Below are 15,953 nucleotides of genomic sequence, written 5' to 3'. Positions count from 1 at the left end.
GGGATGATTCCTTTCCCGGTTTTCCCCTTTCCCTTTAATTCCATCCCTCCCTGCTCATCCCAAGCTTCCTGACCTACTTTTGCTTCCCGGAGTTTTCCCTTTGTTCGATGTTTCCCAGCTCCAGGATTTCTGTGGATTCTCCGTTTCCCAGCGTTTCGCGAGGCCCTGCTGGAAGTTAAAACATCAGGATTAGGATTAAAATTCCCTGGAATTTGTATCCCAAATCTGGGATGGGGAATGGGAAATGAAGGAGGAGCTGCTCTGGGTTTATTTTAATTGGGAATTTTCCATGGATTTCAGCCCCCATGGATTCGGCAGCTCCAGCCACACATTCCATGACTCCACCGGAAGCACAATTCCCTCACCGCAATTTTTTAGGAATTTTTCCAAATTTGGTGTATTTTTAAGAATTTCACCCTCTTGGACCTGAGGTGGGATTCCCACAATCCCACTTTTCCCACCCCAAAATCCCTTTTCCAGCCCCAAAATCCCACTTTTCCCACCCCATCCCAGAGGTTTTCAAACACCCAGCTGGGAATTTGGATGTGGAGCTCCCCTGGGATTTATCCAGGAAATGGATCCTTCTCCAGGAGCTCCAGGAAAGCTGGAGAGGGACTGGGAAAAAGCCTGGAATTCCAGGATAACAGGGAATATCTTCCCCCTTCCAGAGGGCATGGATGGAAGGATCCATCATTCCCACCTCCAAATCCAGGCGCTTTTCCCCAAATAAACCCAAAGCGGAATAAATCAGGGATTTTCCACAAAATTCCAGGAGCCTCATCCAACCCCAACCTCTTCCCGGGATTCATCCCAAGGTTTTTTGGGATCAAGGTGCTCCAAACATCCGGGAATTCCCGCTTTTCCGGGGCCGCGATTCCTCCTTTTCCCGGGAAAGAACGCAGAGGCGGAGTTTGTATCAAAAACTTTATTGAAATTCCTCAAAGCCAAACAGACAGAAAACTCCAAAGGTGGCTCTGCTGGGCCCCCAAACTCCCAAAAAAAACCTGGAGCCGATGGATTTATACACATGGAAGCTTCCCTAGGAAATACAAGTCACTTCCAAAGGGATTTTTTTTTCCCCGAGGGATCTGAAAGTTCCGCTGTACATTCCCCCCAAGGATTTTCCTGGATTTTTTTTTTTTTGCCTCCCCACAAGGTAAGAAAATACAATTTTCAGGTATTTGGTGGAATTTCAGGCGTTTCCCTGGAATTCCTGGCTTTCGGGGCTGGAAAATGGGGATTTTTCCAAGTGGTTTTTCCCGGATTAGGGGTGGATATTCCAGAGAGATCTGATTGGGAAAGGGGGGAGGAGTTGGTTTATTCCAAGCGGGAAATTTAGGTTGGGAAATTGGGGAATTTAAGGTATTTTTTATATATATTTCTATTTTTTTTAATGCCTGCCATTTCCAGGGATTTGGCTGCGCTCGAGCCGCAAAAATTCCCAAAAAATTCCGCCCCCCAAAAAATTAAAAAAGGAAGAAAAAAAATCCCCAAAAACCTAAAATTCCCTCCCCAAAATTAAAGGAAAAATGGAAACACACAACACACAGGGCAGGGATTGCAAAGTCCCCCCGGATCCAGCTCCAAACCCATCCCAAAAAAAAAAACATTCCCAAAAGAAACAACATTTGGTCACTATTTACAAAGAGGAAAATCCCAGGGAATTCCCAAAGTCGGGAAAAGGGGCTGAAAATGGCAGTCATTCCCAAAAAAACATGGAGCAAGGTGCCATTCCCACTCCTGGGGCTGGGCAGGGAGGAGGCCTGGCTTCCATTCCAGCAGCATCTCCCAAAAAAAATGCGGATTTTTGGGATTGGCAGAGGTGGGAAAATCCCATCCCAGCGCAGGGCTGGGAATTCTGGGCTCATCCATGGATCTCAAACTTGGTTTTCTCTCCTTGTTTTGCTTCCAAGATGTCCAAGCTCCACTCCAAGAATTCCCACTGGGTTTCTCTCAACTCAACTCTTGCAGCTCCAGGGACTCAAGGAAGGGATCCAAGGAAGAAATTCCCAAAGAATAGGAGGAGGAGTGGCAGTAAAAATAGGATTTTATTCCCTTGCCCACCCTCGCTGCTCCCTCTCGGTTCCCACAGCAACGTTACAATCCGGAAAAAAAAAAAAATAAAACCAAAAAAAAACCAAAAGAAACCAAAAAAAAAAAAAAAAAGGAAAAGAAAAGGAAATCCAAAGGGGTCGGGATGTGGGAAAAAAGGGGGAATTCCGGGATAAAAACAGTCAAATCACAAGAGGGAATTTTCCAGGGAGGGGGGGCTCAGTCGTCTTCATCCCCCTCATCCTCGGGCTCTCGTTTCCTCTTCTGGCCCTGCGCTTCCTCTGGAAAACACAAACACAGCCCGTCATTCCCGCTCTTGTTTTTTGGGAATTCCACCTGAAACGAAACGGAATCCTGGGAAAGCAGGAATCCTGGGAAAGCAGCATCCATACCAGGCTCTTCCTCGTCCTCCTCGTCGTCCACCTCGCCGTCGTTGTATCCCTCCTCGTCCTCCTGCCGCGGGAATGACGGGAAAAAAAAGAGTTGGAATGACTCCAGGAGTTTTCCTGACTTCCCGTTTTTCCAAGGAGAGAAAGTCCTTGGAATAGCCTCAGAAAGGAGCTGATTCCTATGGATTTCCACAAGGGGTTTTTTTGGGGAATAATGGCACTGAAATCCTAGGGAATCCCTGAGGTGAAGTTGGGAATTTGGGTCTCATTCCCGAGTTTGGGAAAACTGGATCAGGCAGGAGGTGGAGAGGGAAAAGCTGGATTTATCCAGAGGCTCAGAGGTGGATTTGGGAGGCTGAGGAACATTCCAGAGGGGCAGGAGAGGATCCAAGGGAAAGCAACTTCCCATAATCCCATTTTCCCTCTTCCCATCCCATTTTTTCTCCCATCCCATTTTCTCCCCTCCAATCCCACTTTTCCCCCACCCCAGAGTTCAGCTGGTCCAGCACCAAGTGGATCCTAAAAATCCCCAAATCCCAGATTTGGTTCCTTTCCCACCCAGCCATTCCCAGCTGGATCCCACTCATTCCCAAATTCCAAGCCCGGAATTCCAAGCCTCACCTCCTCCTCTCCGCTCACGTCCTCCTCTTCCCCTTCCTCCTCCTCTTCCTCGTCCTCCTCATCCTCCACTACCTGAGCGTCGTCGTCGTATTCCTCCTCTGGAAAAACAAAAAAAAATCCATTGAAAAGGTTGAGGTTTGTTACAATTCCACCCAAAAATCTGGGAATCTGAGCAGAGAATTATTAGGGATAGCCCTGGATTTTTGGGAGCTCTGGGAATGCAGCTGCTCCACTTCCCGTTATTCCTAAGGATTTGGGAGCTGTTGGATATTCCAGTTATTCCAGGATCCAGCAGGATGGAGCAGAACTTTCCCATCATCCCAGGGATACGGGATTCCAGCCCCTCAGGGATTTCTGATCTCTTCCCGAAAGGAAAGCCCCCAAATCTAACCATTCCCAGAAAACCGGGAAGTGTTCAGCTCCTGGAATGTTTTCCATGTGTTTGGGAGTTTTTGGGAAGCAGGCAGTGCCAGCCCTTCCCAGAGCTCCTGCTCAGCATTCCAGGGAAAAGTGCACATCCAGCTTTTCTGCTTTTGCTGCGCGGCTGGGATTGGAGAGTCCAGCAAATTCCCCGGGATCGGCCGGATCCTCATCCCGGGAAAGGTGGCACTGGGATTCCCTGAGATTCCCTGGAATTCCAGCTTGTTCCTTCCTGGGTATTGGAGCTCCTAGGTGTTTTCCATGCACTTCCCTCATGGAGCAGCTCCCTAATTTCCGCTGTTTTCCATGGAGCTGCTTCTCCCCTTCCCCTTTTCCATCAGGATTCCCACACCCGCAGGACATTCCTTCTTATCCATGGCTGCTCATCCCTGCTCCCTCAATTCCTCCACTCCCTTTCCCTGGTTCCTTCCCTCGTTCCCAGATTGAGGAATGGGATTTTCCAGGCTCTGCAACCTCCTCCCCTCATTCCCTCAGGATGCAGGAATCCCACGGAGCACATTCCACTCACCATCCTCATCCTCCTCCTCGTCATCCAGCCCCTCCACGTATCCCTCGGCGTCGGAATCCGGCGCTTCCTTGTCGTCCCGGTCTTTCACTACGGATAAAGCTGAGGAAGTTGTTCTTTCAGGCCCTGCCCAGCTCCTTCCCGCCATTCCCTGTCCTTCCCGCCATTCCTTCTTCCTGCCATTCCCCGTCCTTCCCGCCATTCCCTGTCCTTCCCTCATTCCCTCAGGACACTCGGCTCCTTCTCCCGCCATTTCTTCAGGTCCTTTCCCTCATTCCTTCTCCTCATTCCCTCAGAAAGCTGAGGTCCTTTCCCTCACTCCTTTCCCTGATTCGTTCAGAACACCCAGGTCCATTCCCTCGTTCCCTCAGGACACTGAGGTCCTTTTCCCGCCATTCCTTCAGCTCCTTTCCCTCATTCCTTCCCCTCGTTCCCTCAGGACACCAATATCCTTTCCCTCATTCCCGGAGGACACTCAGCTCCTTTCCCTCATTCCCTCAGCTCCTTTCCCTCATGCCTTCCCCTCATTCCCTCAGGAAACTGAGGGACTTTCCCTCATTCCCTCAGGACACCCAGGCCCTTCCCCTCATTTCTTCAGGACACTGAGATCCTTTCCCTTATTCCTTTGGGACACCCAGGTCCTTTCCCTCATTCCCCCAGGAAACTGAGGTCCTTTTGCTCATTCCCTGAGGACAATCAGCTCCTTTCCCTCATTCCATTCCCTTATTCCCTGAGGACACCAAGGTCCTTTCCCCAATTCCTTTCCCTGATTCCTTCAGAACACTGAGGCCCTTTCCCTCATTCCCTCAGCCCCCTTCCCTCATTTCCTCAGCTCCTTTCCCTCCCTCATTCCCTCATTCCTTCCCCTCACTCCCTCAGCTCCTTTCCCTCATTCCCTCACCTCCTTTCCCTCAGGAAACTGAGGTCCTTTTGCTCATTCCCTGAGGACATTCAGCTCCTTTCCCTCATTCCTTTCCCTCATTCCCTGAGGACATTCAGCTCCTTTCCCTCATTCCCTCAGGACACTGAGTTCCTTTTCCTTATTCCTTAGGGTCCTTTCCCTCCCTCATTCCCTCAGGACACCAAGGTCCTTTCCCTCATTCCCTCAGCTTCTTTCCCTCATTCCCTCAGGACAATCAGTTTCTTTCCCTCATTCCCTCAACCCTTTCCTTCATTCCCTCACCTCCTTTCCCTCATTCCCTCTTTCCCTCATTCCCTCATTCCTTCCCCTCATTCCCTCAGGAAACTGAGGTTCTTTTGCTCATTCCTAAGGACATTCTGCTCCTTTCCCTCAGCTCCTTTCCCTCATTCCCTCAGTTCCTTTCCCTCATTCCCTCAGGACATTCAGGTCCTTTCCCTCATTCCCTCAATCCTTTCCCTCAGTCCCTGAACCCCTTTCCCTCAGTCCCTCTTTCCCTCATTCCCTCACCTCCTTTCCCTCATTCCTTTCCCTCATTCCCTCAGGACACTTTCCCTTTTCCTTATTCCTTAGGGTCCTTTCCCTCCCTCATTCCCTCTCACTGAACAGGTCTAAGCTCTTCAGGTTTTCCAACTTTTTCTGGGGAAAACAAAGGGATTTGGGACGTTTGGTGATGCAGGAATTCCTCACAAAGCCAAGGAATGTGCTCCAGGGCTTTCCAAGGGAGTTTTGGGCTCTTCCATTTGGGAATGTGGGAGTGGGAAAGGCTCTCCCTGGAGTGCAGAACCCGAGTCCAAAGTTTGGGAAGAGTTGATGGTGAAAAAGTGGGAATAACTGCCATCCAGGGAGTTATCCCAAAGGAAATCCTGCAGATGGAAGCACGATCAGAGCATTTGGAGCTTTGCTAAGAGAGATTTAAAAGAATGGAATGATTTTCCCTCTACCTCTGGAGAAGGAGAAAAGACCTGAAAAAAAAGACACAAAAATGACACAGGAATTTAATTCCTGGGGTTTTGTGGGATTTTTTTCAGGAAGGTCTGCAGTGCCCACTGCACTTGGGAATCTTAATAATAAAAGCCCAAGGAACTAAGGATTTGTATCCAGGGTTATCCGTGGATAAGAAATATCCAGTCTTAGGGAATCTCTCCCTTCCCTTTAATATGTAGAGCGCTCAGGAAAAAGAGCTGGAACTGGGAAAACTGGGAAAACTGGGAGCAGTTCAAGGCCTCTCTGTGAATTTCACAGCTCTGCCCTTCCCATGTTCTGCAGGAAGGAGATCCAGCAAGGGAACTGCTCCTGGAAGGATTTTCCGGGAATTCTGTGCCTGGAGATGGATCCAGAGCGCAGGGAGTCCTGGGAATGTGCGGTGATTCCCGCAGGGAATGGGGAGCCCAGCCCGGCAGCCACTAGAGGGAAGCAGTGGCTCACCGGGAACAGGGAGAACTCGGGATGTGGGAATGGATCCAGGGGCAGGGATAGCTGGGATTTTGGGAAGGAATGCAGGGAGGAAGGCCTTGGCACAGGTTTTTCAAGGAGCAACATTCCCTGAAGTGTCCAAGGCCAGGCCTTGGGATAGAGAAATGTATTCCAAGGGTTTGGGATGGGATGAATCCCATTCCCTGGAGAATCCCAACTCACCAGGATTTGGGATGTGGGTCTGGATGCAGGGGGTAGAGACAGGATGGGATTTTGGGAAGGAATCAGTGTGGGAAGCCCCACCACAGGTTATTTCCTGGAAGTGTCCAAGGCCAGGCTTGGAGAAATCTCAGATAGAGAAACATATTCCAAGGGTTTGGAAGGGATGAATCCCATTCCCTGGAGAATCCCAACTCGCCAGGATTTGGGATGTGGGTCTGGATCCTAGGGACAGGGATAGATGGAATATTGGGAAGGGATGAGTGTGGGAAGCCCTGAAAGTTATTCCCTGGAAGTGTCCAAGGCCAGGCTTGGAGCAATCCAGGGTACCACAAGGTATTCCAAGGGGTTTGGGACAGGATGAACCCCATTCCCTGGAGAATCCCAACTCACCAGAGGTTCTATTGTCCCGAGATCCTTGATTTTGTTCCCGCTGAGGTTGAGGTGCGTGAGGTTCGGACACTTCTCCGCCAACACTTCCAGGCCTCCTGAGATTCTGTTGTCGCTCAGCTCGAGCTGCAACGGAAACATCCTCAGAAATCCCGATTTTCCCCCGGTGGGAATGGGAAAAGGGCGGGATTTGGGCTGGATTTACCTTCTTGAGTTTGTTTAGCTTTGGTAAGTTCGCGACTGAGGTCAGGCCGACGTTGATTGTGCTGAGGAATTCCAGCTCCTCGAACTCATCCGTCAGGCCCTCGATTTTCCCTTCGTACGACCGGCAGTTGTCCAGAACCAGCTCTCTCACCTGGAGAGGGAGCAAACCCAAGGGAAAATGTGAGGAATTCCAGGGAATCAGCGAGAATCAGGAGGTTTTCAGCAGCAGAACGCAGGAATTTGGGATTACACAGAAAACAAACTCAGGATTGAGGTAGAGCTCCCGATCCCACAGAGATGAGGGGAAAAAACTCCCAAAATTCCCAAAATAAAACTCCCAAACCACTCACTGGGTTGGAATTCAGGTGGGAAATTTGTGGATATTTCCCCTCAGCAGTGTTTATTCTTGGGATTTTCCATTTGGGGATAAACTGAGAGTTTTTTCCATCATGTTCTCCACAATCCCTCACAATTCTCGCCAAAAATATTCCGACTCAAAACATACTCTTAATTAAATATTATCATTATTTATTATATATGAATATAATGAAATAATGTTATTTAAACAGCTAATTCTGTCTCTAAACAAATCTAGAATTAATCACTCATTTAAATTATAATAATTCCATTATATTCCGGGTGAATCCTTTGGCTCAGGAGATTTGGTAAATGAGGCAAAGAATTCCTAAAGACATGGAAACCAAATAAAACATCCCAAAAATCTGCCCCTGAACAGTGAATTTTTAAATTAAAAATTATGGAACTCCACCCAATTCCTGGGATATTACAATATTTTGGTAAAATGCATGGAAAAACTGCATGGAAAAGCTGCTGGAGATTTTTAATCCCTGGAAAACCAGAGCACACCTCAGCAAGGGATTCATGGAGAGGAGGAGCAGGGTTAGACAGGAAAAATCCATGATTTTCCTGGAATTAGGATAGGGAATGACTCCAAAGTCTGCCAGAGGGGGGAGAAGAAACCTAAGATCAAGGTGGTGCTGCTGATCCCACATGGATGAGGAAAAAAAACCCCAAAATTCCCAAAAGAAACTCCCAATCCACCCACTGGATTGAAATTTAGATGGAAAAACCCCCAAAATTACGGAAAATATGTGGATCTTTTCCCTCACCGGTATTTAATTATCAGGAATCTCCAGAGGATCCATTTGGAGATAAACAAGCGGGAAAAGGTGGATTTTGCCTCACAGGAATTTGGGAATTCCTCACAGGAATTTGGGGAGATGAAGGAAATGGGAATGGCAGGAAGGAAAATGCATCTGAGGCTTATCCTGAGGGACAAACAGCTCCCGCCCTGATCCATCCCTGAGCATGGAAAACAGCGAAGTGGGCAACAAAAACAGGGAATTGGACAAAAATTCCCTCAGGAATAGCACAGAGATTTAAGGAGAGCTGGAAAATAGCCTTGGATCTAAAGGAAAACCCTTTGGCGCCATGGCAAATTATCCAACTGGGGTTTTTTTGCTTTTAATTTCCTTTTTTTTAAGAATCCTGGGATATGTGGGGCTGGAAGGGACCTTAAGGATCATCCCATTCCAACCCAACTGTGGAATTTTTAGGGCCTTTTTTTTAGGCAATCTTTTCCTCTCCACTTTTCAGGAATTTTGATGCACAAGAATTGCTACTCCCTCCTTCCCTGTTCCCAACCTCCTGGAATCCAACTGGCCACGTTTGGAAAGCCTGGATGAGTCCAGAAGTTCTTTGGGAAGAGCAGAGCACATTCCCAACCCTTCCCAAACCATGTCAGTGCTTACACCCTGAATCCCTGGAAAGAACAGCATTCCAAACAAAATTCCAGGATGGCTCCACGCCCCAAGATCCCCAAGGAAATCCAGGTGTGCCAAAGGAGGAGGAACTGAGTTTGTGGGATTTTTCAACTTCCACACATCCCACTCCTGCTTTTCCATGGGACATTCCACCTCCATAAAAACCCGGAGTTTCCATGGAGGAGCAGCCAATGTCCCTCAGGAGCTCCCCCAGGCCATTCCCAGGGCTCTCCCTGTCCCCAGGCCATCCCAAATCCCCTTCCCGACATTCCCAGGGTCTAGGGATGCTGCCTCTGGATTGAACATTCCCTGGAGCTCCCGAGGAATTCCCCCAGAATTCCTGCTGGAGGTGAGAAATTGCATGGATTTCCCACTCAGATCCCACCTGGAATGTGACCAGGCCAAGAAAAGCTTGGATGAGAATCCTGCTGAATCCCTGGATTTCAGAGCTGCTCCGAAGGCTGGGATGAGTCAATCCCTGCTCCAAGATCATGACTCCCAAAATCCCACATTTTCCCCACATTTCCATAACCACATCAATAAATCAGGAACACAATAAATCCAGTGCCACAGAAAACTTTGGGAATTCTTAGGGTTATTACTCCTGGAGCAGCACAACTCCATAAAAACTTCCAACACTGAGGAACAACCTAATTACAAGAATTCCTTAATTAATTAAGGACAGCACCATTTCCCAAGCCCTCTGGGATCCAGCTCCCGATGGAAAAGAGGGAAGGAGAACATGGAATCTCTCCAGCCTGGATCAGAGCAGCTGCTCAGTGTCCACTTGGCCACAGCTCCAGAGCTCCTGAGCTCTTCCAGGTTTTCCAGAGCCCTGGAATGCTGCCCAGGGCAGGGAGGGCAGCAGGTGCTGTGGCCTGTTTCCATGGGATTCCCATTCCAGGGGGATCCCCAGCTGCTCAGGAATGAGGATGTGACCTCCAGCAGGATTCGATTCCCGAGGAAAGGGAAAATTCCCAAGGTGTTCCCACCCTTTTCCTCTCCTTCAGGTGACAATGGATGGGTTTTCCATACCCAAAGCCCCACGGGATTTGGAATTTGGATTCATCCCTCCAGGGTTTCTTAGGAATATCTAAGATGGGATACACTGATTTCCAGCCAGTTATCCATGACCATGATCCTGGATTTGGGATACACTTGGAGCAGAGGAGCAGGAATGTGGATTTATTCCTTGATAAACAGCACAGAATTCCTGCAATTCCTGCCGCAAGGCTGGGTTAACCCAGCAAGATTCCAACTGGGATTTTCCCACCCTTTTCCCAGCAAATTAAAGGCAGGAAGAGAATCTGCAGGAAACTCCTGGAGTTTGGGAATTTGGCAGTGGTTGGGAAAGATTTTTCCCGGATTTTTCCCTCAAAGCTGCTCCGTGGTTGGAGACAGCTCCAGCAAAAATCCTGGCTCAATATCCAGAATTTTTTACCAATATTTTGTATTTCCCAACTATAAATCCTAGGAAAAAAATACCTATGGATGGATGGCTCCAATTATTTTACATCCCTTTGCTCCATTCTGGGAGAATCCAAAGATCCAAGGGAAATACTGAATGGCAGAAAGGTGGAGAATCCTGGGAATCTCTGGCTCCAATTATGGGACACCTCCAGGGACTGAAGAAACTCCAGAAGGAAAAATCCATCCTTGACCCCCAACACATTCCCTAAATCCCACAAATCCCCTTTCCCACGTTTCCAGCTCAGTGTCCATAACCACATCCATTAATAAATCAGGATTTATCAGGATTTAAGTGCCATGGAAAACTTTGGGAATTCTTGGGGTTGTTCCTCCTGGAGCAGCACAGAAACTCCCGATACTCCAGACACACTGGGAATAAACAAATCTGGGAATAAACAGCTTCACCTTTCCATTTAATTCCATTCCACTCCAATATTCCCATTATTTCCCAGCAGCTGGGATCACTTTGCTCCTGCCTGGAATTGCCCCAAATCCAGGGATTTTTTTCCCTGGAGAAGCAGCACTGCCACATTCCAAACGTTTTTCCTCCACTGCCAGCTCTCAAATCCGATAAAACAGAAGGAAAAATCGGGATTGCAGCACATTTTTTTTCCCTGGAAAACTCTGCAGGTTGGGATTGGGAGCCTTTGGATGTGGAGCTGGGCATTCCCGGGATGAGGTGGAGACAGGGAAAAAAAATCCCTGCATTTAAATGAAGATTAATTAGGATTAATTAGGACAAATATTTGGGAAATAGAAGCTTTTCCTGCTTTTTTTGTGGTTTTGGAGTGAAACTATCCAAGCAAATCCAGGGACAAACTCCAGAGCATAACTTCACTCTGTGGTGGAAAGGCAATCCATGGATATTTTTCCCTGATTTTGGAAGGAATTCAGGGATTGGGTTTCCACAAATTTAGGGATTGATTGGGGCAATCCAGGAAATTCCCAGACTCCTCATTTCCCAGTTATTTTATCTGCAGGAAAGGAGAGACAAGGAAAAATTCCTGCAGGGAAAGAAAGTGCAGCAGTGCCATGGGAAAAGCATTCCATGGATATTTGGGATGGATCACCAATGGAAATATTGGGATTTTTTCAAACACGGCAAAGCAGAAAATATTTCCAAAGTCCTAAATCCCTAAAAGGACCCATGAGATTCCCAGGTTTTGGGAGAAGAGCAGGAATGGGGATTTATTCCTTGAAAAACAACACAGAATTCCTGCTTTTCCTGCTCCAAGGTTAACCCAGGAAGGGTTGGAATGAGATTTTCCCAAGGATTTAAAAGCAGGAAGAAAACCTTTGATCTCTCAGGAATTGCATGGAATTCCAGGAGGTGGAATCCAACAGAATTCCATCAGTTCCACCCCAGCTTTCCCTCTTAATCCATTTTTCCACCAGGAATTTCGACACCTGAACGCCAGAGAATATCAGGAGCTGCACTTCCCGAAAAAAAGGGAATTTTCAAGAGGCAAAAAGTCATTCCAATATTGTTTCTTCCCAGAAAAAAATGGGAAAACAAAGGGAAAAAAAGACTTTTTAGGATATTTTTAATTTTAATGAGAATTTCGCCCATGTTTTTGTGTCAATCCCCTCCAAAATTAAAATTTACAGGGGGAAAATAAAAGAAGAATGAGAATATCAGGAAGTTTTAAAGGAGAGCAGAGCTGGAATGGGGAGGAATAAAAGTTGGAATTTGATCAGCACCAGGATTTTGAGTGGATAAAGGATTCCTTTCCCATATTAAATCCAATTTTGGGCCTCTTTTTAACCCCCCCTTGCCCCTGCTCCCAAATATTTGGATCTGATTATGGATTTTCCGATGGGAATGAACAGGAAAGTACCAAAATCTGCCCAGGTGAGAACTTCCGGAAGGGAATTAATGGGAAATAATTACAGTTTCTGGGAGGTGATTAATTATAATTGAAAGTGATATTGATAAGAGAAAGCAAGTGATGATTTTAATGTGACTTGCAAATATAATTGGATTAAAAGTGGGAAAATCTGGGGAGAAAAGGAGAGGTACAAACAAAACTCTGAACAACACTAAAAAACCCCAAATTTCCAGTGCTGAAATCCAGATTTTCACAACATTGGATTCATATGGAAAAGAAAGGGGAAATTTTAAAAATAAACAACAAAAATGAGATTGAGGAAGAAATCTCTGCCACAGCATCCACGTGAGGACATTTATGGGATGTTTTCTGGGATTATCCGATGGAAAAGCCCAGAATTCCATAGAAAAATAGGAGATGCAGCTATAAAATATCCCAAACAGGCTCAGAAGCACAAAACCCCCATTATTTAACCCTGATTTATAAAAATGTTGGTCCTGCCTGATTTCAGGATATAAGAAATTAGGAAAGCAGCACAGAATTCAAGGAAACTCCAAAATTCAGGGATATTTAATCAGGATTTTTTCTATTCCATATAAAAACCGGGAAATCATGAGAAAGACAAACACCGACTGTCACAACTTAAGGACAACAATTCCCAAGCCCATCCTTCCCATACCCCAAAACCTCCCAAAATCCATCAACAAATCACTTTAGCATTAATATTCCTCGGAAATCCCACTGTCGGAGGGTGGATTCAGCAGAATTTCCCTTTAACGCTTGTTTTAGAGGAGCAGAATTCAACCCACCCGCTCCATCCCCTCACAAACACGTGCGCGCAGCCGGAACAACTCGCAACACAACAACATTCCCGACGGGAATTTCCATCCCTCCTCCTGAAAAACGGCAGAGTTTGGGTTTAAAACACCCAAGACACCAAACTCCCGGATAGATCCCAAGGGTGTCGAGGGAAAACAAGAGGTGCCGGGTGGGATAATCCTGATTTTCCAGCCCAGCAGGGAATTCCCTGCTGCTCCCAGCTTTCCTAACTTTCTTCGGCGTGAGGCAAAAGCAGAACAAAATCCGAACGTGGAAATGAGGGGGAAAAGTCCACTTAACACCTCGGGATGATGCTTTGGGATAAAATGGGCAATCAGCCTCCGGCAACAGGAGCGAGGCGGGAGGGGAAAACGACCGAACCCGATAGAAAACGATGCCAAAATGATGAAAAAGCCACTAAAAGGCAGGATGGGAAGGAGGCAAAGGCTTCCCCCAGCGCAGCGCTCGCTCCGCAGGCCCGGCCCAGGAAGGAGGAGGGTTCTGCCCGCCGCTCCGCGCTCGGTGGGCCGCAGGGCTCTCCCTCCGCCTGCCCGGCCCCGCCGTGCCCCGAACACTCAATAAACGCCATCTGTAAAGCCTTTTTCGCCCCGCCGCGGCCCTCGCCAGCCTCCTCCCGCCCGCGGCCGGCGACAAAATGGCAGCGGCGGCGCTCTGCCCGTCATGTCGGGAAGGCCCCGCGCGGCCTCCGCGCCGCCTCAGCCCCTCGGCGGCGGCACCGCGCTCCCTCCCGGCCCCGCGGGGCCAACCGCGGCCGCGGCAGCGGCGGCACAAGGAGGAGGAGGCGGCGGCGGCGAGGGAAGGCGGGGGGGCAGCACAGAACATGGCGCCGCGTCCTACTTGCGGCGCTGCCCCGCTCGCCTGACGGAGCTCCCCGCGCCGCACGGAGCTCATCGCGCCGGCCATGGCGGCCGTGCAGCTCCGCGCCGCGTCCTCCCCCTCAGCCCGGCCGCCCTCCTCCTCCTCCTCCTGCCCGCCGCTCGCCCAGGAGTTTTTAAACTTTAAAGCGCAGCTTCCGCTGCCCCGCGCCCGCCTTTGTCCCCCGGCCGAGCCCGCGCTCGGTGGTGCCGCCGCGCTGCCCCGCTGAGGTACGTTCGGCCCCCGGTGCTCCCTTCCCGCTCCCTCCGGCGGGCGTGTGGCGGGGCCGGGTGTGGTGAGCCCTGCCCGGTGAGCCCTGCCGGTCACCGCCGAGCCCAGCCGAGCCGAGCCGGGGGCGCTGAGGGGAAGGAAGGCGCTGAGGGGAGGGAAGGGGCTGAAGGGAAGGAATGGGCTGAGGGGAAGGGAATGCTGAGGGGAAGGGAACGCTGAGGGGGGAAGGAGCTTCCCGCGCCCCGCCTGCCCCCGGCCGCCTCCCGCCCACTCTTTTTGGGGTGCTTTGCCTTTTTTTTTTAACCTCCCATTCCCCCCCGCCCCGCGCTATTTTCTCTCTCGGTTTTGGGGTTGGTTGTTTTTTTTCGGCTTTTTTTTTTTTTTTTTTTCCCCCGTCCTGCCAAAGTTTTTCTCCGTCCGTCCCCCGTTTATTCCGCGGAACAACAAGCTGAAGTCCGGCCCCGGGGGAAGGGAGGGGGAAAGGGGGAAGAAGGAAAAACACGCACACACATCCAGCCTTTTTGTGCGTGTGTGGGGATGGAGGGGGTGGAGAGTGCCTTCATCCCTTCCGATATTTTTTTTTTTTGGGGCATTATTGTGATGATTATGATTATTGTTATTATTATTCAACGCTCGCGCTACCGGCGGCGATGCCCCATCGCCCGCAAGAAAAAAAAAAAAAAAAAAAAAAGGGGGGGAGAGGAAAAAAAAAATAAAAAAAAAGCCCAAAGCGAACCCAACCAACGCTAAGCATTGGTTTCAAAATTCTTTCCTTTTATCTTCTCAGCATCTGGAGAGAGGGAGAGAGAGAGAGAGAAAGGGCGCGTTCATGAGGACTACAAAGTTACAAATATGGCTCCCCAGTCTCTCCTGCCTGATCACTGCAAAGAAATGAAGACGCACTTTAAACTAAACCATTCGCAACTCACTCGCGGTCCCTGTCTGCCTCTCCCTGCCCGGCACCCTGCACAAATATTTGCCAACTAAACACGCCGAGAGAGAGAGCAGCGAGCAACTTATTTTTATTTAAAGCACGGCGAGCCCTGGCCGAGGCATCGCAGCCCGGCGCGGGCAGAGCGGCTCGGGGATCCCCCGGAGCTGCCCGGAGCGCCCCGCGCCCCCCAAAGCGGGGGGCTGAGCCCCCCACACACACAGGTAGGCACCTCAAGGGCAGCGCCGGCCCCGCCGACACCTGGCACGCTCCACCCCGCCAAAAAAAAAAAAAAAATTAACCGTGGGATGCCTTTTTATTATTCTCATCATTAGCGTTATTATCATTAATTTTTTTTTTTTTTTTTTTTTTGGCATTGCATTGCTTACATCTGAGGGCGTCCTGTTCCGCAGCTCTAAGTGGATCCTTTTCTTCATGTCCATGTCCGTGGCTGGCGGGAGGCGCGGAGGGTGCCCGGCTCGGCTGGCGCAGTGACCCCTGTGCAGAGCCCCCCGATCGCGGGGCGCGGAGGGACTCGGGCTCGCCCAGCGCCGCTCGGAAGCCCGAGCGCAGCACCGCGGCGCGCACTAACCTGATAACCGCGGGGGCGGGCGCTCCGGGGGCTCCGCCGTGACGGGCGGCGCTCACGGCCAATCACCGCGCGCCGCCGCCGCGTTTCGGCCAATCGGCGGCGCGAGGCGCGGCGGAAGCCAATGGGGGAGCGGCTCGGCCGGGCAGGGGGACAGCCCGGCGCCGAGCCCAGGCTCATTCCGCGCTGCCGCCCGATGGGGACGGAGTGGCCGCGGCTCCGCCGCGCCTGCCGCGCCGCGCGCTGCGCCCTCCGCCCGCCCGAGCCC

At 49.9% G+C, this 15,953-nt stretch overlaps 1 protein-coding gene across 1 annotated transcript; it reads right to left on the bottom strand.

Annotated features, from left to right (window-relative positions):
* Positions 1-910: 910 nt before the first annotated feature.
* ANP32A (acidic nuclear phosphoprotein 32 family member A) lies at positions 911-15,814 on the bottom strand. The gene is made up of 8 exons (XM_085070599.1): positions 15,486-15,814; positions 7,158-7,307; positions 6,956-7,078; positions 5,530-5,566; positions 4,012-4,248; positions 3,063-3,160; positions 2,445-2,505; positions 911-2,333 (listed from the first exon to the last, which is right to left on the bottom strand). Exons 1-8 carry the CDS (start codon positions 15,537-15,539, stop codon positions 2,272-2,274), a joined length of 822 nt encoding a protein of 273 aa, XP_084926725.1. The 5' UTR covers positions 15,540-15,814; the 3' UTR covers positions 911-2,271.
* Between the last annotated feature and the right edge of the window lie 139 nt (positions 15,815-15,953).

This window comes from Lichenostomus cassidix, chromosome 10 (genome assembly GCF_008360975.1).
Source record: "Lichenostomus cassidix isolate B80296 chromosome 10, HeHo_3.0, whole genome shotgun sequence".
NCBI classification, from domain to species: domain Eukaryota; kingdom Metazoa; phylum Chordata; class Aves; order Passeriformes; family Meliphagidae; genus Lichenostomus; species Lichenostomus cassidix.
The sequence above is the reverse complement of the archived record's forward strand: the minus strand, read 5'-3'. Positions and strand labels throughout refer to the sequence as shown.